Source organism: Tubulanus polymorphus, chromosome 2, assembly GCF_964204645.1.
Source record: "Tubulanus polymorphus chromosome 2, tnTubPoly1.2, whole genome shotgun sequence".
NCBI lineage: Eukaryota > Metazoa > Nemertea > Palaeonemertea > Tubulaniformes > Tubulanidae > Tubulanus > Tubulanus polymorphus.
Window position 1 is genome coordinate 27,463,134 of NC_134026.1, and position 24,974 is coordinate 27,488,107.

General features: G+C 36.6%; 5 protein-coding genes across 7 annotated transcripts; 1 reads left to right on the plus strand and 4 right to left on the minus strand.

Annotated features, from left to right (window-relative positions):
* Positions 1–1,922: 1,922 nt before the first annotated feature.
* On the minus strand, positions 1,923–3,071 carry LOC141899132 (neuropeptide S receptor-like). Its single transcript, XM_074785287.1, has one exon. The coding sequence runs from the start codon at positions 3,069–3,071 to the stop codon at positions 1,923–1,925; it is 1,149 nt and encodes a 382-aa protein (XP_074641388.1).
* Positions 3,072–4,553: 1,482 nt separating this feature from the next.
* Positions 4,554–6,535, minus strand: LOC141899897 (uncharacterized). The gene is made up of 2 exons (XM_074786506.1): positions 6,288–6,535; positions 4,554–5,946 (listed from the first exon to the last, which is right to left on the minus strand). Exons 1-2 carry the CDS (start codon positions 6,384–6,386, stop codon positions 4,678–4,680), a joined length of 1,368 nt encoding a protein of 455 aa, XP_074642607.1. The 5' UTR covers positions 6,387–6,535; the 3' UTR covers positions 4,554–4,677.
* Positions 6,536–6,973: 438 nt separating this feature from the next.
* On the minus strand, positions 6,974–12,920 carry LOC141899794 (uncharacterized). Of its 3 annotated transcripts, none has more exons than XM_074786321.1 (2): positions 12,769–12,920; positions 6,974–9,010 (listed from the first exon to the last, which is right to left on the minus strand). In XM_074786321.1, exons 1-2 carry the CDS (start codon positions 12,886–12,888, stop codon positions 7,985–7,987), a joined length of 1,146 nt encoding a protein of 381 aa, XP_074642422.1. In that variant the 5' UTR covers positions 12,889–12,920; the 3' UTR covers positions 6,974–7,984. The 3 variants fall into 3 exon arrangements, with proteins under 3 accessions (XP_074642422.1, XP_074642423.1, XP_074642421.1); XM_074786322.1 differs by lacking the exon at positions 12,769–12,920 and adding an exon at positions 12,347–12,565; XM_074786320.1 differs by lacking the exon at positions 12,769–12,920 and adding an exon at positions 9,805–10,283.
* Positions 12,921–14,546: 1,626 nt separating this feature from the next.
* Positions 14,547–16,855, minus strand: LOC141899950 (neutral cholesterol ester hydrolase 1-like). The gene is made up of 7 exons (XM_074786590.1): positions 16,776–16,855; positions 16,252–16,448; positions 16,048–16,146; positions 15,839–15,962; positions 15,677–15,740; positions 15,463–15,584; positions 14,547–15,335 (listed from the first exon to the last, which is right to left on the minus strand). Exons 2-7 carry the CDS (start codon positions 16,405–16,407, stop codon positions 14,686–14,688), a joined length of 1,215 nt encoding a protein of 404 aa, XP_074642691.1. The 5' UTR covers positions 16,408–16,448; positions 16,776–16,855; the 3' UTR covers positions 14,547–14,685.
* A 293-nt stretch (positions 16,856–17,148) lies between these two features.
* On the plus strand, positions 17,149–23,421 carry LOC141898678 (coronin-1C-A-like). The gene is made up of 12 exons (XM_074784713.1): positions 17,149–17,432; positions 18,959–19,144; positions 19,248–19,503; positions 19,582–19,871; positions 19,952–20,056; positions 20,140–20,285; positions 20,376–20,439; positions 20,549–20,653; positions 20,728–20,943; positions 21,118–21,153; positions 22,201–22,375; positions 23,281–23,421. The coding sequence occupies exons 2-11, from the start codon at positions 18,959–18,961 to the stop codon at positions 22,372–22,374; spliced, it is 1,578 nt and encodes a 525-aa protein (XP_074640814.1). The 5' UTR covers positions 17,149–17,432; the 3' UTR covers position 22,375; positions 23,281–23,421.
* The last annotated feature ends 1,553 nt before the right edge of the window (positions 23,422–24,974 follow it).

A 24,974-nucleotide genomic window follows, 5' to 3' on the forward strand; every position in this document is an offset into this window, starting at 1 on the left:
GGCCACATCTAACCTTGGATGTTCCATACCTATAAGTAGTTCACATTTGGCATGTCAGATATCACTTGTCCGATGAAAATGAATTTGATACCAAGCTGCTGATCTCAATTGAACTCTGTATCGAGTGAAATGATTTTCAATAAATGAATCTACCCGCTCTGATGGGATCTCATTCGCCGCAAAATTTCAACGTTATCAATGGCCTAGGGAGTCGGCATATTGTGAGAATTCATCACATCGTGTTCGTTGTTTATTTACATAAATTAAGATCCTATCAAAGAGAAGCTCGTTCCGCGCAGACTAGAAATGTTCACGGTTAAAATTACAAATTGCGTACGGACGCAAATGTAAATTTTTATTTCATTTCCCATCAATTTTCACAAATGGAAGAATAAATTGCTTGATTCTAACAATTATTATGTTTATCAATAACTACTGATAACTACTGATAGCACAACAACTATTTACATCGGCAGCTAGTTATTTTTCGAATTCCCACACGGGAAAAAGTATATAAGATAATATGCTTTGTGTAATTTTTTTCTCGGTCGTTCAGTGTTAAGTGGAGTGTGTTATACTGAGGTGTTCCATTAGCTCAAGCAACAGGAAAATAATCCAGTGCATATGAAAAAATTGTTTTTCTCTGTCAATAAGAAACACTGATGTGCGATGAAAAGAAACGCTGAAAGTGACACGAAAGTGACATTATTAATCTTTATGTGAGACACTTGTTACTACTTGACACAAACTAATAATGCATGCTCGCATAACCGATCCCGAGGTGACTTCCCCTCGACGGCCAGCTAATCGTTTCCCTTTTATCTGAGACATCAAGTCTCGCAAGCACAGTTTGTGTCATCTCTATGTTTTCAACGATATTCAAAGAGCCACTGTTTGAATCGCCGCTATAACTTCCTCAATCGATTGGATCTGCCTATCTCAGATTTCCTTTTTTAATTATGATTTGAACCGTTAATGATAGATATGATTATGATTTGTTGTTATAAACATCGCCAAATTAAGATATGCGAGTTAGGCGACGATTACATGGAAGGGTACAAATATTAGCACTTCCTGTTCACGAGTTGGTTAATGTCTATCCTACACGTACGCGGGTAACAGATAAAATCGTATGAAAGATTTCGTATGTGGGCAAAACAACTCGAAAAGCTATGAATGGGTTTCGGCGAAATTTCATCAAAAGTTTCTGTTTATAAATATTAGCAAGCGCCCTTAAAATCAAGATGATACTTCTTAAGTAAAATTTACGTAATTTCAAGTGACTTTTCTTAATGATAGCCAGTTTAAATGATCGAATTCAATTAACTAACTCGTAACCCAAGAATCAAAATACCGTCCCTAGAGTAATTATTCCTGATTATGATTTCAGTGATCATAATATAGTGCATGTAATTGAAGGAATTACTGTCATCTAGAGTTGATAAAGTAGCGCGTATAAGATCGTGAAATCCATCTTAGTTTTTCATAATCAACATAACAATAATGATTAATTGCGTTGTGGAATTCAACTTGGAGGATTTTTACCTAGGGGGTTATCTACCGGGGTTTTTTTTACGAAGGGAATTTTGACCGGGGGATTTTTGTCATTCGAACAAGCGACATAATCATTACAAGAAAAAGAAATGCATTAATACATCAATTTTCCATTAAGGTACCGTATGCAGGAGTTCATTTGCAATCATTATGACATAAAAATACGTTTCTTCGACTAAGAATACTTGCGACATGAGTTCTTGCGCGACAGCTATGTCAATATACAATGTTGTGTATTCTTAAAATACAGATATATGACAACGACACAGATTTTTCAACAGGGACAAGCACTGAAAAATATCTGGGAAACATCTAAAATGAACAACATTAAGTTCAATCGTTCAAATTTCACCCGTAGATGTGTGTATCTATTTCGCTGAGCTGATCGCGACACTACTTGACACTGTAGAAATTGTAGTTTCGTTTCTTCGTTCATATCGTCGTCTTAGCGGCGGAATGAATCGACTTACAAACTTAGCGACGTCATTACGAAACTGGGTATTTGAGGCTAAGTATACGAACCCGTTAATGACGTTGTTGAAGTAGTTGAAAAGAACGCCGAGATAGTAAATGAAGATATACGCCGGACCATGTCCATCGCAGTCGTTGAGATAAGCGCCAGTTGCGACATCCATGCTTTCATATTCCAGATATAGAAGATTAGCTATAGCTACTGGAAAGGTCAGGACAAAGAACGATAAGCAAACGACAACTACCATGATTGTGAGCTTCTTTGTGCTACTGCGGCGTTTGTTTTGCGAAGTTGTCATCTCGGCCTGTCTTTTCGTTGCCTTGCTTATCGCTGATAGAATTATCATATTTACGATAAGCAATATTGCAAATGGTACGTAGACAGATAAGCTCAGTTTAACCCAGTAATGAACGATGTTCCACGGTTGGGGAACGATCACATGACAGTTTGCGAAGCCATCCTTGTTGATAAGACGTTTGATAATAAAGCCGTCGGTAAGCGCGGCATAAGAAAAACAGATGATGAACAGGGTAATGGTTGTGATAACCCCTCGTTTAACAGTACAGATACGATTTGCTTGAAGTGGTCGGGTGACAGCGTTACATCTGTCAATTGTCATGAATACCAACAACCAAACAGCGAAATACACTGTGAAGTCCTCAAACGCTACGAGCGTCTTACAAACGGCATCGGTCGAGGCAAAATTTTTCACATAGTTATTGGCGAGGAATATGCCAGCGTATTGCCCTATAACCAATGAATCTGCAGCGGCCAAGACAACCATATAGTAATGGGCGGAACTTCTTCGACATCTTTCCCATGAACCAAGTAGTGTAAGTCCGTTCCCGATCAGACATAAAACTATCAAAATGTAAGGTTGATTAGTCGACCAATAGAAGAGAACGAGAGTGCCGACACGATATTCGCTATAAAAACACGGTTTATCATTGCGCATGGTCGTCGGGGAGCTATTGGACTGCGGTAACACAGTAGACACATCAGTTGTAGTATACGGTCCAGAAACTGCTCTTAACGTAGAAGACATTTTTGCTGGAAACACAATAGACAGTTCAATAGTCCGGAAAATGTTTGTCGATTTAGTTTGATGGAGTGAAATACTAGAAAAGTTCGGCTGTCATCCGTAGATCACAATAACACTTGGGTTCTGATAACAGTCATCCGTCTTTCGTGTCAGACTGACAGAATAAGAGGATATCGCAATATACTTTGATAGACGTGGGTTTATTGCATGTATTCGTCGTAGTTGATTGATCATTTCTCTTCATTCGTCGCAATATCTTCGGGTCTTCCTGTCGTTTCGCTGATCCTTTCACGATGTTCAAGACGAAGCCCGATAAGGAGAACTATTCATTGGCCGGTGATAATCCTTTATTGCACATTAGATATCTGAAACCCCAATAATGAATTTGAAAATAAAAGAAAAATCGTAAGAAAACAATAGTGATACCAGCATTCAAACCAAAAACTATTCTGGCATCGAAAGATCTTCGTTTTTATCTATTTAGTTCTGATTAAATTGATTTATGTCACGCGATGTAACCTATGTAACAGAAATATTTTATATATCATCCGTTTAGACTATTTCAGAGAATAAGCTTTAAAGAAATATATGGCTTTCAGTAAATGTTTCTTACCTTTACTAGTCCAACTTGTCACTGCGAAGTTAGACCAATAACTGCTGCAAAAGTCTCTGAAAGCCCATTGTTATTTGATGAATATTTTGCTTTTATTTTCCGAATGCTATAAGCCTGCCGGTTATCCAACGATTTATCAAGTTTCACTTAACTGAAATGCGTACGGAAATTGCAGCCGTCATTTAAGTCACGCATCCCGAAACATTTTTTCATAATCCGAAACGAATCATTTTCTCAGGCGAGAAAAACTCCCGGGGGCCTTTTGATAGTTGAAGTTGTATGCGGAAAATTGCCATAATGGACTCCCAGTCTCATGGGACGCCGATGAAAGATTGACACGCATGACGAAAGGTTTAAGAAGGAACGCCCAAATGCAGTTATTATTGCAAAGTCAACTCGTTTTCAAATTTTCAAATATCTCGATTTTTGTTGAACATGCATGTTTCAACCACACATCCAGTATTATTGGGTACACGGTATGTTAATCGTCACTGTCACATTATTCTAACCTTGGAATAGAATGGTTGTTCTACCTCCAGAAGCCAGTTTTACGTAGTACCCAGTCTTGAGTTACGTAGATTGAAATCCGGAATTAACTCAAAGTATGTGTTCAATATCGGTTATTTTTTCCGGTGCAAAGAGTAAAATTGTCGATTTCTTAATTGATCTCTCAAAGTACGATCGCTAATATCCAGAAAAGATGGTACGAAATCTGAACTAATACCCAGGTGCGGAAGACGTTAAGTCGATACAAGGTCGAGTTATTTTGATTTCCTGGGGAAAAGATACAAAAAAACACCCGAGAGAATAACAACGAAACGTTTAACAATATTCTTTATTATGAAACAAAATATATATGATATGATTCGACATGATTATACATGTATATATTATAGTTTTTTCGACACTATCCCATGAAAAGCAACGTATATGGACATTAAGTATTAAAACTACAGTTTTTGAACTATTTCGTTGTTATTACAAAATATACAGCATCTAAACATCGCTTGTTGATGATTCAGGATCGGGACCCGGGGCTACTCTGCCTCTCTTGTGTCGCCTGCGATGGTGGTTTCTTAGCGGTACGTTGTCATCCATGATTCCGGCCTGGCTCTCACGATGAGTAATACGGACGGCTCTGGGTGGATCCACGTGAACTGTAGGGGGTTTAGGAATGTTTGGTTGAGCTACACTGAGCGGGTAATCTATTTCATCGGTACCGACCATCTCCTCTTCGGGTGGCGGCTTTCTATATCTGTGTTCAGCTGAATCGATATGGCCATTAGAAATTGTGGTTATGTTTGGGTAGATGTTTGTTGTCCCAGCATCGATGAATTTTGTCGATGGCTTTGGGTCTACATCAGTATAGCCGTTGTTACGAGATGCTCCATTAGAATCGATGAATTTCGTGGAGGGCCTTGGGCTAACATCACTAAATTCCCGGACGCTAGGTTTGCCCAACTTAGACGTTGGTACAAGACTGTAATGTTGCTTTCGCCATACATATTTCCCGGTACAAAAGGCAATCGTAAAGGCAACAATAGCCCCACCGATGCCGATAGCTATGTCTATAATGTGAAGTGCAATAGCTGCTTCTTTATTTGTTGTTACCGATAAGTTATTTTGAGTTGTATCTGTATAGTCATACGTAATTGCAATAATTGAGAGGATAACCATAAAAATGCCCCCAAAAATTGCTACGCACCCGAACACAAGTGCTGCAATAATTGGCCCATTGGACGTTCTTTCAGCTACATTATATGAAGCAGCGATCGATAGAGCACCAGCTATTATTAGAAAACAGCCGCACCAGATGCCCGTACCGACTTGATAGAACCAAGCCATTATTACAACTTTTCCGATTCCAGTGATAACTGCCGATATGCCAAGAATGATAGCGATGATTCCAAAAGCGTATAGGGCACTGTCATCGAAGTCTTTTCTCCTCAGTTTAGCTGTTTTGAGCGTGTCGTAAAGAGGGTTTGTCTTTTCTACGGCGATGAATAAATATGTGCCATCGTCTCCTGTTGATACTTCATGAAACCTGGTCAATTGCGAGCCATCGTCTTTTTTGTCTTTTCCTGATGGTGCGTCAACGGTGTCAATACCCCTCTCAGCGTCTGATTTACCGTAAACCTTTCCAAGCATAGATTGTTCGACATTTTCATTGATAGGCCGGAGTACTTTTTCTTTATCGAACCGTTTTGCCTCTTCCTCGTAATACTTGAAAAGATCATCAGTTGGCAAAGTCGACGATTTGATGCACTGGAAATATAAGTAATAGCTATATAGAAGTGCACCTATAAACAATTCATATTCTAGGTCGTTTAAATGTTTGTATTTGTTAAGCATTTCATAGCAAACTGGTTTTGGAAATGAATGAATTATTCTAACACCGCGCACATAGCACGTTCACTCGGTATGCAATTAAGGCATCTATTTTTTTTTTATCAAACAATTATCTGACTCGTATGATAGCGTAGAAATCATTCGATTTGTCACAGAATGTGGTTTCATTTTCTAATCAATAAAGTCGAAGCAATGATATAAAAACACCATTAATTTAGATAATTAATGGTTGGATTTTCATTAGCATTGACACTTACGTTATTTTGTAATCGTCCGGCAATGATAATTTGTCGGATCTTTCTCTCCCAAACATCAGTAATCGAACCATCGTCGCTGGACAGTTTATTTCTGTTCATCGTCGCGTTATTTCTTTATTTCTACGATTTTTGCAACCATTTGTGGCAGTTGTGTTTCCACCATAGCCACTAGTGCAGTACTGATAGGCATGACATATACCGACTTGTCTCCAAGGCTACTACTGTTTTCAACAAAAGCGCCATGATATTGCTCGCTGAAATGTTTGTCATCAAAATATTTACGCAGCAAGGCGCTTTCCTCTACATCGATATCCGATGATGTATAAACATCCATTGAGAATTGAGATTGACAAGAATAAGATTTTTATCTATAAGGACGAATATAACGCAAACTCAGATTGTATATCGATGTATATCATTTAGCAAAAATAACATTTTCCTCAAATTGGTCGCACGTACGTGCTGAAAATGGTGCCTATTTCATAATGAGTGATATGTGTTAAACTAAAAAACCGGTTTTCTATTTTATTGATATGCTCTATATGACTGTAGTTCATCAACAAAATGTGGGTCTTCTTCGCTGAAAATAAACCCGGATATGAACTTGGGGGTTGAATCGTGAATATGTGACTTTAGCACAATGCAGCTGAGGATCTATTGACAACAATTGAATGATCGCCAAATGAACAAAAATGTTATCGAATCCCAGAAGAAAAGAAATATCACCTCATTCTTCAATGCTTTAACGCGAAAGATTTATTTACCGTTAAGAAACACTAACTTTGATTCCAAAATGTTCAGTTGAATAACGTGTTTACATGATATTATATAGTATTTAGCAGTTTAGAAGGTCTGTAGGATACAAATCATGACATATTTCCAGCTCCAGAAATAACTTAAAGAGTATAAAATATCATAATGATACACGACAGAACAACAGTTGTAAAGGTTTAACGTTTCTTTTTGCAAATTCAAGAAAAATTGTTTATACGAATATTTTTTCTGTAAACATTTGGTAACAAGATTAAGATGAGAATATACACATCGTACCGTTTACCTATGGATATTGATTATTAAAGGGTTGGTCTACTCAATGAAAGTCATTGACTTATATAGAAATACAATTTGCTTACGTACAAAACAAATATATAAATAAAGAAATAAGAAATCGTTTCAATTCTCAAATAAAAATTGTACGAATGAGAATTCATTCAAAATCATCACTATAAAGCCACGATCACGCGAGCAAATTAGGCCCGCACATAATTTGGCCCGGAAAAAAATGTTCACACGGTTACCAAATGGGCCCTGACTGTTTGGCCTGACCATGGACTCTAAAACGTTTAAGAGTGCAAGGCCTGACCAAAAACGCCAGACCAGGCCCGAGCCAAATTCAAGCACGGGTCAAATTATTGCAAATGAAATTCTACTGGTCCCGGAAGTGACTCACTTCACTTGTTGCATTGTTTAGTATCGAGTGACTGATGGTGCTCTCTAATTAGGCACCGGCTAATCCATGATCCGTACCAATTTTGCCCGCACCAAATCGTCTCCGTGTGGTCAAATTGACAATCGGTAAAATACACGTTTGCCACGTGTATGCTGTCTTGAGCCGTATTTAGAGGATTAGTTTCGATATATCATTAGAATACTGCTCTGTACACGACTTCAAATAATTCCATCGGAAAAATAATCAACTATGAACGAATGTCCATGCCGATAGTAATATCATCTTCACGATAATCACTGCCGATATTTTTCTTCAACATGAAATTACCATTTGCGGTCGAATCTTTCTCGATGAAAGAACTATACAGAGGATTCTGTTCGACTACAGATATGGTCGGATTCGTGAATTTTGTCGTCGAATCCAAACGGTCGCTTTGATCAGGCCGAATATTCAAATTCATATCGTTTATTCGCTGAGAATTGATCTCGGTTGTTGTATTCTGAGTTTGTATCAACGATCGAGGCACCAGGGTGGTGTGGTGCCGTCGGTAGATGTATTTACCAGCCACCAAAATCAGAATTATAGCCGCAATAAGTCCTGCTAATCCGATGGCAATATCGACGATATGTACGAAAACAGCACCTTCTCTCGAGGACGCCACTGACGCGGTTGCAAACGAAGTTTGAGTGTAGTCATAAACGATTCCAATTATGGCTAAAATCAGCAAAATCAAAGCGGAAACGGTTGCTAAAGTAGCCAGCCCCAAGCACAGATATAACGGTACGTTTGAAGTTCCCATAAAGATGTTGTGGGATGCCCTTATTGCAAAGATTCCACAAGCAATAAGGATGATACCGCACCATAGTCCCGTACCAACAAAGTAGAAATATGCTTTGACACCAATACCGATACAACCAAAGATGAAACATACTACTCCCAATAGAATTATGACTCCCCCGAACGCGTACGTAGCATTATCGTCGAAGTCCTTGCGTCTCAGATGAGCTGCTTTTAATGTAGGGTACAATGGATTATTTCTGTTCAGAGCCAAAAAGACATAGCTACCCGTGCGGTCACGGGAATGAGAAACCTCTTTGAATTCTACGCGACTGTTATCATGTGCCTCGCGATAGTAGCCAGAAGTAAGTTCGTGAATATCAGCAGCAGGGTTTACGGTTCCACCCGCATCATCAGTGACTGCCCAGTCTGTACGTGTTTGCTGCTCGTAATATTTATAATCTCCTTCGTCGGGTAAAGTAGACGATCTAATACACTGTAAATACAGACAAATGTTTTCAATTAATTTTATACTCAGTCAACGAATATCTAAATGAATTTCTAATTTGTCAAATTATTCAATGAAATTATCGAATCTTTCTATATAGCTCAAATTTCGACATGTCATATTATTTAATGGAAATTTAAAACAATATCATTCTGCACTTTCATCTTTTAGACTTCAGAGCAAAGTTCCAAGAACACAATTTTCTGAAATGTGTCATTTAATTAATTCATCATTAGTCGATACATAAATCTCCTCCCGTCCGCGATATTCAAACATCTGCTTCACATTCAAACTACGGTTTCGTGTATACGACACATTTTCTATGTGATTAGATATAACGGATAACTACAATATCTCGATGACAATATCTCAATCAATATTCAAATTAGATGAATACATCGCCAATGATAATCCTTTTTATAGAATAAAAGCTCCGCTTTTCAGTCGATGTTGCTATAGATATTGCGATGACATAGGACACACGACAGGTGTTCTTAGCGATCAAGATTTCCACAGCAATGAAGATGACATTTGCCTTTGTAGACATAGCCATATATATGTTTGTACACATTGCTTGCATCGTTGTCCAACCTTTTCTCAGTTAAATACATGTATGAATAAGAAAGAATGCTGATAGGTTTCGTCACAATGTTAATATTGAATGTTGAAAGTCGCTCCGTGATGTGGACCCCTGATTTCCCATCAACTTTTACAGCGAAGAGAAATCGAAAGTAGGTTTACTGCATATATCCAGTAGGGAATTTAAAGAAAAAATTAATTACCTCAATGTATGTGATTTCATTTCCTTCATTATCAAAATCCTCATAATTACATTGCGTTGATTTAAAAATTGGATTACGTCCGAAACTATTTTTGCCATCCTTCATCAATATTCTCTTCCTGTTATACATTATTGGCGCATGTTTGATTCACCTGTTCCTATCTAAATCCAGCGCTCTTTTGAGACTTCCACAATGATATTTTTCCGATAGCACAGTTGGTCGACATTAATTGTAAATTAAAACAACCTACGTACGAGAGCCTTGCATTACGAACAAGGCGCGGAATGATATCATGCTTCTACTTCTATTTCCACGTAAAATACACACAAAAATTTGTCGGGTAACAGCTTGTGTACCTCAGAGAATAAAGGCGCCATACATTTAATGTTTGGTTATCATTTGTGCAGCTGTACTGAGCCCTCACAGCGGTAAGCAACCCAAAACCATATATAATACGAAGAATTAACCCTTTCATCGGGGATTTTATGTTGTCAGAACAAACGGAAATCCATATTTAGCATCCGGTCTGAAAATGCTGCAAATATGGGCGTTGAAAAGAGATTGACGTTAGCAAATATGAACGTTAATTTTCTCGCGCAACTTATGGAAATTTTATTACAAAGGAAACTAAAGCGTCATGTTATTTTATATTGCAGTTAAATGCATCAATCCGAACGTTAAGACCCGTTTAGTTGTTATTTGAATACATCTAGAAATGGTGAAATGGGTGGACATGGATTAACTCAAAGGTTATTTGTTGCGACGTATGATATGATATGATTTATGTTTCATGTACTGTAACAAGAAAACTAATTACATACTCAAAAGTTTATTGAAGCCTTAATTGATGCGTATTAACTGTCAATATATAAAAACTGTTAAGGTTTTTTTGGCGACAACAAATTGCCAAAATCGTAAAGAGCATCTGGACGGGAGGGGCGAAGAGCTAATCTTGCTTTCATCACATCGTGAAATAGAGCCCAACGGAAACATGGGAAACATGGGCGTCTGTTTCCTTTCACGCGTTCACGGCACCGGGAAAATGATTCTTTAATTAATATCGTGATCAATCAGTCGTCTGTTCGTCTGACTCATATCGATCTATCAAATGCAAACGATTGACGCAATGGATGCAATTTATTCCCTGTGTTCGAAAATACAAAAGTTTATCAACGAAATAAGGAATAATTTCGTAATATTTTATAAAATCGACTGATTTATTTGATTATCGATTCATCAAATGCAGATGATAGACGCAATAGACGCAATTTAGCTCCTGTGTTAGAAAATATAAGTTCAGGAATAATTTCTGATAATTTGCTTGGAAGTGGTTCACTTGGATTGACTTGTATCACGTATATCGGTGTCTATCGGAGACTGACCACTGATATATAGAATAGCAGGGAAATGTAAGACTACTCCCCTCATATATTAAACAATTCACAAATCGCACCGCCCTAAAGTTGCGACATTGCTATGACACTAACATGTGTTACATATTCATTGACCCAGATTAAGCAAAATATATACATATGCGCAAAATATATTGAATTGAAAATATCAAAAACAAAACAAAATTCTACTGAAGAATCAGACTATGTTTTACCTTATGTTCGATCGGGTGAATGCAATGAGTAGATACTGAAGGGGATGGATATATCCTGTTACGGTTTAAGATTCCCATAAAAACGAATTTGGTTATATTGCTGCTGCCTCGATGAAAGAATGAAATCTCATTACGATGTGACTGCTCATCACTCAATACATGACTGGCCGGATCGAAATATATATGGCATGGTAATCCTTATAGAGGCTTATCACTAGAAGACCACGGGTACTACAATTCTTGTCAGAGCAATTAATCTGCAAGTGATTGATAGTAACAACCATCTCATAGATTAATCACTTCACAGATTTTTTTTGCAATTTCTTAATCTACCATTGAAATCTGTACATAACGATATCGGTCATCGATTTCACGGTATTTTATAGCTGATATTTCAAAAGGAGATATTTCAAAGTTAAATCTTGATGAAATCATAGATATTACAGCTGTTCTCTTTTGCTAATATCGGCTTATCCGCGATCAAAATGTAACGATATGTAATCTATGATATGTGAAATACATAGAATTGCGTTAAATTGCAGGGCGGAATTCCAGGTGAATCCCCACGAGTAGGAAATGAAAACGACTTGCGACCTTATCTTGAAATTGTGACCGACAGATCCTGATTAGTTTTAAAATATCTGATTCGTGCCGATGGATCGTAAATAAAAGTCAATCAGGCGAATATTGATTCGGTGGGTTTCACTGTTCAGAAGTCATAAACAGCACTTTCCCGTGGTGTATTCACCACATAAACGCAACAAACGCACCTTCAGGAAATACATGACGTCGACTTTCGTACGGTTAATGACAAAATAAGAAACTCTTTATGAGTCATCAATCTACCAGGCTTTTTCTAATCTACGTCTAAAAACAATTAGCTAGTGCTGCTATAATCAAAAGAAAACGTTCCTTTGAATATCGCGTTTTACTTACATAAATTCCCGTTCTCCGTAACATTTTTTTGATTTTCGGCTGCTCCGAGTAACGGGTATATTTTGATTATATAAAATCATAGGCGTGATAACCGATTACCATATGTGTTTGATAATGTATAAAATAAATTTACACCAAGATTAGTATGGTCCTGTTGCCAACTGTTGCCTGACATACATATAAAAGATTTGAAAATGTAAAAAGAACGCCCTATATGGAACAAATGCTACCAACCAATGGCAAAATAATGTAAACGAAAACGCAATATGCTGTCACACGTGTGCGGCGAATATTTCGATTTTCTTCTAAAATTTCTGACTCATTGTTTAATTAGAGTATGACTGGAAAATCATACCGAGTCCAACAGTTCTTTCAAATGATAGTTTGCGTTACCGAAAAGATCAGAGAGTTCTTGCACTTACCCGTCGACGGTGTTTCAGAGGATCCTTTCTCGTAGTTCGAGGTGTAGACCAAACCTTCCTCACCGGTTCAAAAAGGACCCCTGTAAAACTGGACCCTTCAGGTGCCACGCCAACTTTCATCTTCTTTACGATTCACATACTGCCGTCCGTGTTACAAATAATATCTCCATGTGACAATGCTAGATTGGCATTAGTGAAAACGTGTCATGAATGTTATTGTTTCCGATTAGGAGACTCCAATAAATTCTACTCTATTCATAATTCATTAAGTAATAAACATAGATCTAAAAAAATCCCCAATTGTGTGGTATCTATTGATATAATTGAACCTATCACAAATTAATCATAAATGAGAAACGCGAATTTCACCGGGAAACGTTATGCAACCATATACATGTAGGGTACCGTTTAACTTGACAGTACATGTATATGCCATTTTGATAGATTCCTATTTAATGAAATTAAATCGGATGAATGAATGATTCTTGTTAGCTAATAGCCTTGGCTTACTATGGCAACCGTCGAATATACAAATTAAATAGCTTATCAACATCATCTCTGGAAATGGGACGAATTATAATCAGATCTTGAGTGAACAAGGAACTGATACATTTTGTTCACTGTATATTCACATATTTAGTTTTTTTTTTCTAAATCAGTTTAGCAGAATATATTGTTTGCGGAAAATCCAGTTTCTGTTCAGAAGATCTATACATTTTCAGTATTGAGAGTATCGTTTCGTCTATGGCTGGCGTGAAATTTTTCCTATCGACTTTCTTTGTAGCTCAGGAGTTGGAGAACAAACGGCTGCCGCGTATCCGTTTGTTAAAGCAGCAATATATTCCACATCAGACGGATTCAGGCGAGACGCTCTCCGTTTCTCGATTTCAAGTTTCCAACTGCAATCCTGCAAACAATTCACGCGTTTAATGCAAGGTGACGTCGGTCTTACATCCGTTTCGAAACATTCCACGGAAAATGTAAACTGTTTCTTTAATTGCGGGGAAGCGAGCGGAGATGTAAGTAAATAAGGACGTTGATTATCATTCATACCGACGGGCAGCTGAAATCGATGGGAACACTCGCGATGACGTTTCAGCCGCGATTCCCCGGCTATATTCAGTCCACTCACTAAACATTTTTTAGTTCCTAGCATATCACACGTATCCTGATCGTGTTTAAGCATTTCACCTTCATTAGTTGTGCATATAACCTTTGGCTCACGGTTTAACAGTTTCCGAGGTTTTTCGCTTGTCTTCCCAACTTTTGAAAGCATCGGTTGGGAAAGTTTTTCCCTCTGCAACAAACGGTCGCCTGAATTCGATTTTACTTTCCGCAACTTCTCTAGATCAAGTTCAACTTGATGTAGATTCTGATTTGCATACCTTTCAAAATATTTCTCCTCCAAATTGACGTGCGCCAAATATTGTTCCAATGTGTACGTTTCGCGTTTATTTTTCTTCAAAACTTTCTGACGAACTGATTCACTTAAAATGTCGAAATAACGAGATTCTGGAAGACCACCACTGACGCGTTTGTTATCAGCCATACGGACTAAAGTAAAGGCAAATTTCCTAAGGCTTTGAGAGGTTACGAATATGTTCACTAGTTCATAATGCTAATACGATTGGGAAATATATGTGTGGAATTCCTAATTAGCATGGAATTGAGTTACGAATGGTAATTAATTCCGATGAAACAATACCCGCGTGACCTTTTTTCATTTACATCATCTGCTTAAAGCTACAGAAGGAAACAAGTCATACAGTATACACTAAAAGCTTTCATTTTATTGGAAAATTGGAGCATATCAGGAATTCAAGCAAACAAAAATACACTACCGTTCTCAACTAATTACAATATGGGCACAATTTTTCTGCACTTTAAGAATGCATGTCCGAAAAAATGCTGGAAGATTTATAGATTTTGTTTTAGATATGCAATGAGATCACTCATACACTTATCAGAAATCTCGAAATCACCGATCTGACTTAACATACCGTGGAAACCCTTTTCATAGTATTCCAAAGAAACGGGGACCTTAGCTTGTTTCAGGCGCTCTACGTAGATGAGCGCTTCATCTCTTAGCACGTCATAGCCAGCTACTATAACATGCGTCTTGGGCAACCCAGCTAGGTTAGTTGCAATGATCGGGGTAAAAAGTGGATTCATTATAAACGGCTCTAGTCTACTAGATATTCTTGCGTCCCCACCATCCAAATCTACAGGTTTGTAATCTGCATGAATCAATTTTTCATCGAGTAATTTGTAATCAATAAACTTGCGATAGTTTCGCTTCAGAATAGATGAGAGATGGTTGTTGCTGGTCATAGCGTCTCTAACTGACTTATCAGTGATCCCCATATAACCGAGAAACTCTTCAGCGGTAAGTTCAATAGAGTTCAATTCGGGCATATATTTAGAATTCACTACATGTGATGGAAGGCTGAAATCTATCCCTTGTAACATAGGGTATATGAGAACTTGTAGATTTGGTTTAGTAGCATTGACATCTTCATTCAGTTTCAGTGCAACTCCAGCTGCCAAGTTTCCACCGGCACTATCCCCTAAAATGAAAAGAATATCGTTTAACCTAAATATTTCAACAATCCATACAATGATTTGTAAATGAGTTCTCATATGTAAATGAGTTCTTTAAATCTTCTATATTCTTGTATTTAGTTTTTGATTTACCAATAATTCCTATTCGTCTTGGGTCAACTCGAAAATGGGATGCGTGACTCAGGAAAAATCTGGTAGCCAATTCACAATCAAACAGCGGTGTGGGAAACGGGAATTCTGGAGCGCGTCTATAACTGAGAATTCATTAAACAATCATATTTAATCAGTCAAATTGACCTTGGAGAATTGACATATTTAGTCGCTGTTGTGATGAACCGAAACTTACTCGACAGAGACAACTACTGCATTTAACTCTTTAGCCAATTTTCGTGTTATATGGTCGTGTGTGTCTAAATTGAAAAAAGAGCCACGAAAAAAGAGATTCAGATTTTCATTCGATCATTATCGATATTCAAAACAATTGTAAATCTATAATTCGTTTCATTACCGACATCCATGTACATCCAGCCGCCACCATGATAGAATACAAGGCCTGGCCTTTTACCAGTAAAACTACGGTCAAATGGTTGGTACACTCGAACTTTCACCCCGTTAAATATCTTTTCACTGATCTAGAATAGAAAATACCAAAAAATTGCCAGACTTATTTTCCCGACGTCTCAGACATGCTAGTGTCCAGATTTGCAATAAAATTACCTGTAACGATCGATCTGTTTCTTTTACGGCAGTCTTTCTGAGAATTAATCTTGTGACGTTTATTGGAGTTCCGAAACCGAAAAATGTCATACTGTTGCCCTATTGTGTGGATGGAAAAAGATAAGTGCGATTAATTGTTGCAAAACATTTTGGCGCCCACTTTAATTAATTGCCGACGTTTTCTTCAGTCATATACAAACTTACCAAATACGCACCGAATTTTGCGGTGCCAAGAAATAATCTCATTTTCCATGGTTGATCTATATCGTCAGGAATCGGTGAATAGCACAGATAACTGACCAAAGCCAAAACGATGGGTATAATGAAAAATAACTGCAGAACCGTTCCTTTCAAAGACATCACTGCAGTTAACCGAACTCTCTCATTGGACAATGAAAGGTCTGAAAATCAAAGACAATCAAAAGTATTTAGATTTCTCCAAGTCCAAATTCAAGCGTCTCGTCGGTTGAAGGGAATGAATCTACTAGATCGACTCATCGCTGGGTTCAATGTGAACGTAATAAATACACTGCTTGTTAAAATGTAATTATCATCTATTAAAACATGATTTACAACATTTTTTGAGACTGTCCAATGTCAGAACCGTTAGCTCCCGGTACTTTTAGTTTGCGCCATCCAGGTACGGCATACATACTTCGCGTGATTTAACGTTAAGTTATCACGCGAAAACATTAATTACATAGAAACAAATAATGTATTTCACCTACTTCAAAATACAAATATTACTTATTCCACGGCGTTTACGTGTTGTACTGGGAACGATGGCGGCGGCCGGCTGCAGTAGACGACCCAGTTTTATCTTGGAGTTCTTACTTATCAATGAAGAGGGCGCCCCTCTGTGCAAAAATTGTGTTTATTAGCGGGTGTGTAATGACAGGCAAACTTTCAATGAAACGGTCGTAGGAGATGCATTAGCGCCTAACCCGCCAATAAAGGAACTTTAAAAAAACTGAAATGTGGGATTCGATGCTAGCTTACACCAGACCGCGGTAGTGGCAAGTGAGGATTGATATTGCCAAATATGGTAGTACGTTGTGAGCAGGTGCGCGTTATTATGACGTCATACATACGAGCAGGAATTTCCCTAATATATATCAAAATATCATTTAAAAGCGAACATCTTAAGTGTAATAATTTTCGAAAAAATGTTTTAGCATTTTTATAGCATTCAATTGCCATTTACTGATTATCATCTACTTTTAACAATTATTTCCAATTTCCCATTCAGTGCGGATTCATTTTCCGGTGGACTTCCGAAAAATTTATTTTCGACGGAGATCTTCCCTTCCGTTTCGTAAATCGCATAAACAGGCTTAAAAAGTGAAATCAGCAGTCTAAGTTTCAACTCAGAGTTGTTTTGCAAAGTAAGTATTACTCGAAGATAACGAATGAAGTTCTGGTAATGGAAATAGGTGCGCAGATAGGGCTGAATTTTTATTTTATTTGATGCCGGCCTCTCTCTTCTCGACAAAAACGCCCGTTTTTGACAACCCGGAAGTGATTTAGTGATTAATTAATCAGTCTCCACTCAGCTCATTTGAGTCATCAAACACTAAGTTTGATCTGCAAGTTCATGAAAAAAAGGTGGATTGAATCAGTTGATCACAGTATCCGTGATGAGACAATAAATGTAATCCTGGCTACAATAATTGAATGACTGACAAAAATGTAAAGATTATTTAATCGAAATATGAATATTTTGCCGTCTAAAATGTGGTAGATTGCGTGTAGTGTATACCACACATACCTAACACTTACTGACTACCATGCTGCCAAAAATCTTTTGACATCTAGTTGTAGAGGGCTCGATGATAGAGGCGGGGCTCTCTCTAGCTACTGATGTTACTCGGTGGCGGTCTAAGCCTGCTTAAGTGTACCATATCCTACATTCAGAGCTTAAGCCAACCTGCAGTTGTAAATACAGCTTTTAGGGGTCAGTGCATGAATTTCGCTTTCAGTTCAAAGGTATATACTTAAGTAATCGGGCCGCAAAATACATTACAATGCGTGTGGCAATTAAATTTTTTTTTTCTCCTGTTCTATTCTTGATAAGATCAAAAGAAGATCAAATGATGCCAAGACAGGTAAAAATGAAACCACATCACAAACTCTTAGAACCGTGGTTACTATTGTTATTTTATAATATTTCTTCACAACTTTCTTGGTTTTGTTCTAACTTATTGCTCATCAGGTCTGTTGGAACAGCAAATGACTGTCCTTGAGTTCCCTTATTTTCCTACAGACGACTTTGTTGTATTTTCAACCTTGGTCTTCACATTCTCTGATCTACAGTTGATAATTGTTTCTAGTTTAAGCTTTATTGACATAACTCATACAAATATATACACACTTCTTCTTATAGCAATGTACTTACTATATGGTGAATAAATATTTGTGGGCCTTTGTGTAAACTAATTTCTGCCACTTGCTTATGACCTCAGTCCTGATGATTTGTTAAGCAAAATTCAATATTGATTAACGAGTTAAGGATCGTTGACAAAATGTAACAATTTTGATGAATTGACATATTTCTACAACTGAATTCACAGAGGTGCATGGATATTTCTTGGTGTTTTCAGGATATTGCCAGTTGTGTAGTGAATGTTCATTGGAAAAATGTTGTCATGATGTATTTAGGTGTACTGCACTAGCATCCTGGTTTCCAGATAACACAATTTTCATCATCATTGTTTATATGTTCAGGAAAATTGATATGCTGGCACAACTAATCCACATTAAAACATGCAGTTAGCCAAAATGCCTGTTGTTTAATTGGATTTTTTTGTGAGATTTTGCTTTGTCTACAGACAGCAACTCAATGCTTTGCGTTTTTTTTAAACTCAAACTCAGTGCCTAATCAGTACATGTTTTTTTTTACTTCATTTTACAGATGTTCAATCATAGTAAATTTCGTCATGTGTTTGGGACTGCAGTCAAGCGCGGTCAATGTTATGATGATGTGCGCATCAGTAATGTATCCAGTGATGGACGCTACGTCGCTGTCAATCCTAAGTTTGTAGCTATTGTCACTGAAAGTGCTGGTGGTGGGGCATTCCTAGTCCTTCCACTCTCAAAGGTACTTTACTTAAAAACAAATAGTGTAATGATTTAAATTTGATTTCGTGATTTCAAAAACTGACACGCCTAACCTTTTGAATTAAAATGATTTGTTTATACAGACCGGAAGAGTTGAAACACACACTCCACAGGTTACAGGACATGCAAGTGCTATCTTGGATTTAATGTGGTGCCCTTTCAATGATAACCTTATTGCGAGCGCTTCTGAAGATTCGACAGTACGAGTTTGGCATATTCCCGATGAAGGTATCATTGGTAGCAACATGAAAGAAAGTGTAGCGTGTTTGCGGTATCATCAGCGAAAAGTAACAATGGTATTATGGCATCCCACCGCTCACATGGTGCTATTGAGTGCTGGTAAGTTTAATTGAACATTACTGAAACTGAAACTTACATTTGTAAAGATCACCTATATCAGTCTCAATTTCATTTCAGGTTCTGATAATTTAGTGATAATCTGGAATTTGGAAACAGCAAAGCCTTTAGTGGAAATTGCCTTTCCACATTTAATCCACACAGTTGCTTTCAATTATAACGGTAGTCGTATAGTCACTATATGCAAGGATAAAAATATGAGAGTTTTAGATGCTCGAACTGGAGAAGAGTTGCACAAAGGTCAAGCACATGCCGGAAGGTCACAACAAGCAGTTTACCTCAAAGATGGGCGTATCTTCACAACTGGGTTTGGTCGTATGAGTGAAAGAAAATATGCCCTATGGGATGGGGTAAGTCTTCTGATTGTTATCAGTCGAACATGGCTTTTGTATCTTATAGAGCTGTGAATTTTACGAATATGTTTTTGTAGGAAGATCTGTCTAAACCTATTGTGATGGAAGAAGTTGACAAGAATAATGGTGTATTGAGCATATATTACGATCCTGATGTGAACATGATCTACTTATGTGGCAAGGTTTGTGAAATAACAGCTAAAGATCTCGACAGTTCGAAATGGACAGTTTTTACTGCAGATTATGAATTGTTGTTTATTTACAGGGTGATCGTATTGTTAACTTCTATGAGGTTACAGATAAAAAGCCATACATTACCGCCTTGAATCAGTATGTGTCTAATCATTCGGCAAAAGGTATCGGATTCATGCCAAAACGCGGTCTTGATATCAACAAATGCGAAATCGCTAGGTTAGTTTCTAGTAATCGTATAAAGCAGCTATCATACGTAATTACGATTGAATCTTGAGTTTTAATGTTGAGTATATTTCATTTTTCAAGGATGTACAAACTGCACAGTGATAGTAATTTATGTGAACCGATCATAATGACAGTTCCCAGGAAGGTTGGTTTATTATTTACAGTACATGTACCGAGTTACAGTATATATATTTTTTATGAACTATTCTATTGTGAATATTGGCTGTTTATTATTAGATTTGTCTATTTTTCAGTCTGACTTGTTTCAAGGTGATTTATATCCTGACACAGCGTCAACTGCTCCAGCTTTAACATCAACCGAATGGTTTGACCAGAAGATCGATAGAGATCCGGTCCTGGTAGGGGAATCATCGATACGTGTAACCTTTGATAAGTTCAATAGATGAATTTATGTATCTCTGTTGATTTACAGATGAGTCTGAAAGGTAACTTCGATGACTCGAAGGTTGAAAGTACTGAGAGTCAGTCACGTATACTCAGCATTATCGGTGGAGGAGCGGCTAAAACGAACAACCTATCAACGAACAATTCTCCACCCGTGTCACATAAACCTGTGGTGGAACAGAAACCATCTCGTGCGGATGATACTCGATCAGCTGCAGCTGCACCTGCCCCAGCTTCGCCAGCGGTAAGGATATATATTTATAATCTGTTGCTCTTACGTGTAGTTCAGTTTTACTATTATTCTGATTTAGATTTTGGATACTTGTTACGATTATGGATATCTATGTGTCTAGTTGTTTTAAGAAGACTTTCATAAATTTGGACTTTAATTATCAGTTTTATATCTTATTCTTTGAAGGACTCATCTGATGGAGAGGAGGAGGCAGTTGCCTCGGTAAATAGAATATTCAAATGAAACCTTGCTATATTAAATATCATTCAAATATTCATTCCTACCAATATTCTTCGTGTCTTTTTGCTTCCCACCGATGAATATTTAATGAAAGTGCAAATATTGATTAATTTTTATAGTGATGTTTCATTTAAACTAGTAGTACATCCTAATCATAAAATCATAATCATTTATTTTAGTATTATCATTTTATCGCATAAAATTTTGTTTAACAAATTTGTAGACTAGTTGAACATAAAAAAATTTACACTTACCATAACAATGAAGGCTTATTATTGTTCACTTAGCGATAAAAAAAAAACTTTTTTTATATAACTTCCAATATAGTTTATTTAAGCCTTTAAAGTTAAACATAATCACAGCCGATAACAACGATAAATTTAGATCTTACAAATTTGTCGAGTGTGTAGTGCTTCTGATATTATAATAGCCATCAACATGAAAATGGCTCACTGCTTTATTTTCGCTATTCTCTAATTTGAATTATCGTTTATGGGGTTTTATCCAAGTAAACCATTTCATTTCAGGAATGTTCATTATTGATGAATTGTATCAGTTGTTAGGCTTACTTCGTTCAATGTTGTTGTTCATTTCGTTGTTTATTTGATGTAATAATGTACATTTCATATACGCGTACAGTTGACTGCCGAAATTGAAGCCTTGAAAGATGACATGCGTAAACTAAAAATCATTGCCAAAGGCCATGAACGACGAATTAAGTATCTCGAAGAAAAGCTGGCTGGCTATGAAAATCTAGTGAATGACATCTAAAATCAAGATGTATATAAGTTTTTGATGATTTAAGCATGTCGTTTTTAACAGTTTAGTTTCTAGTGTGTGTGTGTGTGTGTGTGTGTGTGTGTGTGTGTGTGTGTGTGTGTGTGTGTGTGTGCGTTTTTCTGCTTCAAATGGGTAGAATGAAGCATGGTGTTTTATACATAAAACATGTGATGTTTAATAGCATGTTGACATTATCGCGGAATTTGAAAGAAGAAAAGTTTCCAGGATGCGTGTTTTCTTATTCTTTAGTCCGCCGAAGTAAGTGCAATGAAAGAGGACATCCAAAAACTGAAAATTATCATGAAAGGTCACGAGCGAAGGATTCATAGCCTTGAAGAGAAACTCTGTGATTATGAGCAGCGATTTGTGGAATATGAGCAGCGATTAGCTGAATATGAGCAGCGTGAAGAAGAGACTGTTTAATGTATTATTTTATTGATTTTATACTAACAAAATTAACTAGCATGCTTTCTGCGAATGAATCTAATTTCTCCACTCACTGAGGTGACTGGTGATACTACGTGTATCCACAAATAGAAATTGGAACAACCTCAGTGATGGGAGAGTAAAAATATCCAACATTTTGAACTTTCCGTGTGCGCTTTAATCCTGATTGGGTTCAGATTATCCACAATGAAACTTCTGTGCACCCAATTAATGTATCGCTTTAGAATAATAATCAAGTGACTGAAAGGTGAAATCTTTTTGGAATGAAAATTTATATTGGCTGCTTTGAGGGTGTTAGAATATCTTTTTGGCAGCCTCTTTTTTGTATAAGTACTAACTTGTCGGAAAAAGATAGCCTCTAATCAATTTGTGTCTTTTCTTGATTCTACAACAGATTTCTAATGATTTCTCAATTAAACATGAACTTGTAAATGGCTTTTTCTGCTGTCACTACAATAGACTCTTCTTTACTCAGTTAAGTGAGTAGGGTGAATTTAGCCTCATCCGCATTAGTGGTTGTGAACTGATAGGTCTTTGAAGTGAAAGTAATTGAAGAGTCTACTGTATATGATTTATAACATATTTCTTATAGGAATGAATATATCTATTACAACAAGCTCTTATGTGTCTATCAAATATCAAATAACTTTGATTACATCATTTTTCTGCATGTTTTTTTTTTTCATTTTGATACTCGGGAATGACATATTGCACGGTTATAAAATACACAATGCATTAGTGTTACCTTACTGCAAAGTGGCATTACCAGATATTCTGTAAATCCCAACATAAAATAATGAGCACTAGCGAATCAATGTGTTAGTTAGTATTGATAATGATCATAGGTAAATTGATTAGTAATTCAAAATTTGTATATTTCAGCGCCGATCTCCTGTACCCCAAGACCTCGACACCAAAGCTCTCTTGTCAGATATGAAAATGATGAAGGATAAACAAAAGAAGTTGGAGTCGCGGGTGAAATTTTTAGAATCGCGTGTTGCAGAGTTAGAAACTAAAGATTATGGGCTCGATGACGGTGAAGCAGAGGTGGCCGAAGTCTGAATATTTTGTAATGAATAATCAATACGTTTTATGAGATAATGATTTTGTAGCTGTTGTATATGTGTAATATATAATCACAGAATGACCACTGTATGTATGCAATAAAACCTAAACGTACAGTGCTATTGTAACCAGACTGGTGACTCATTTTAAGGGTATTTTTGCTAGAGGCATATCCTTCAATGATTAAACCTTATTTCATGCTTCCAAAGCTCTGTGTAGTTTTACGTACTATGATGTTACATTTCTGGCTCTTGTGTCCTCGAACGATATGTACAGAACAAGAAATATGCTCAAAATGCCAAAATTTGGATTATATGTAATGCGTCATGATGTGTAATCTTATATACCGGTAACTATATTAGAATATTTCATGTAATAGGATGTAATATATTGGAATTAGTAATCTGCTGAACATCATTGGTAAATATTACAAAATTTGATTGCCTATTGATGAAATGAATTCTCCCGATGGATAGTTTAGATTGACTAAAGGTTGTCTCCTGTTTGATCATACAACAATCTCCTAACCGAAGAGTTTTTTCTTCTTGGTTTGTACATGTATATTGGTATATATATTGTGTATGGAAAAAGATTTTGTGAATGAATATCAAACTTTTTCTACCCTGTATTAGAGACAGGGTATTGCCAAAAACTAGAAAATTTCCAAATTTAGGCAGCAGAGAACTTATCTACCAGGTAATCATTGCTTTTGTGATTTTTGGTTGCAATGCCTCTCCAATGTTTTCATCAACAGTATTTCCTTTAACAAAGTACATGTAGGCTACACATGATGTTTTAAATGCTTGTGATATGACACCAAATTTGGTACAGTAAACTAATATTTATGGAAAATATACAAGATGTTCAAGTTCCTATGCAATATATTAATAATATTTTCTCATATGTTTAAACTTCATTATGTAAAAATTGTGAGATTTCAATTTTCAAAACAACTAGCTTTAAAACCATAGGATACAATGTTTTTCCCTGTTTTCTATGCGTTGAGTATTCGATTAAGAGGGTTTTGTCTTTGTTGTGTAGAACTCTGTAAATAGCATTGATGTTGAATTTTAAATGTGCCGACATCAACATTCCAAAAATGCAAACTAACCTTCACAACCAAAAGTGTCTCTGTAAAAATTTCACCATTACTGTACTTAACACAATTGTTTATTCTAAGAATGTTTGAATTCCTTTCTTTTATGCTCATGTGTAAGACTCGGATGTTCTGGAAATTATTTTGAAAAAGTAGAAATTAAAGCAAGTACTGATTGTTCAAACTGCTTTAATTTTATACATGGAATTTGAATGTTGATGTTCATGGTGAGGTCTATTACTTCATATTTTCAGTAATATTTTGTAATCTTATCATTTTAAGAAATTAGAATTAAGATTGCCTTATGTATTTAGAGAATTGTATGTAGTTAATTATTTTGATTTTTGTATGTGATAAGTTTTATTAATTTAGAAATTTAAGCAACAAGAGAAAAATGTAAATAATTTTGATTTCC

Bases quoted from the DNA above. Each gene is read 5' to 3' on its own strand.
- LOC141899132 (XM_074785287.1), bottom strand. From the start codon at position 3,071: ATGTCTTCTACGTTAAGAGCAGTTTCTGGACCGTATACTACAACTGAT.
- LOC141899897 (XM_074786506.1), bottom strand. From the start codon at position 6,386: ATGAACAGAAATAAACTGTCCAGCGACGATGGTTCGATTACTGATGTT. The intron at 5,947-6,287 runs GTAAGTGTCAAT...TTATATTTCCAG, and splicing joins CCGGACGATTACAAAATAAC to TGCATCAAATCGTCGACTTT.
- LOC141899794 (XM_074786320.1), bottom strand. From the start codon at position 9,933: ATGTATAACAGGAAGAGAATATTGATGAAGGATGGCAAAAATAGTTTC. The intron at 9,011-9,804 runs GTAATTAATTTT...CTGTATTTACAG, and splicing joins ATGAAATCACATACATTGAG to TGTATTAGATCGTCTACTTT.
- LOC141899950 (XM_074786590.1), bottom strand. From the start codon at position 16,407: ATGTCTTTGAAAGGAACGGTTCTGCAGTTATTTTTCATTATACCCATC. The intron at 15,963-16,047 runs GTAATTTTATTG...TTTCTATTCTAG, and splicing joins AAACAGATCGATCGTTACAG to ATCAGTGAAAAGATATTTAA. The intron at 15,741-15,838 runs GTAATGAAACGA...TTTTCAATTTAG, and splicing joins CTGGATGTACATGGATGTCG to ACACACACGACCATATAACA.
- LOC141898678 (XM_074784713.1), top strand. From the start codon at position 18,959: ATGTTCAATCATAGTAAATTTCGTCATGTGTTTGGGACTGCAGTCAAG. The intron at 20,286-20,375 runs GTTAGTTTCTAG...TCATTTTTCAAG, and splicing joins AACAAATGCGAAATCGCTAG to GATGTACAAACTGCACAGTG. The intron at 21,154-22,200 runs GTAAATAGAATA...CTTATTCTTTAG, and splicing joins AGGAGGAGGCAGTTGCCTCG to TCCGCCGAAGTAAGTGCAAT.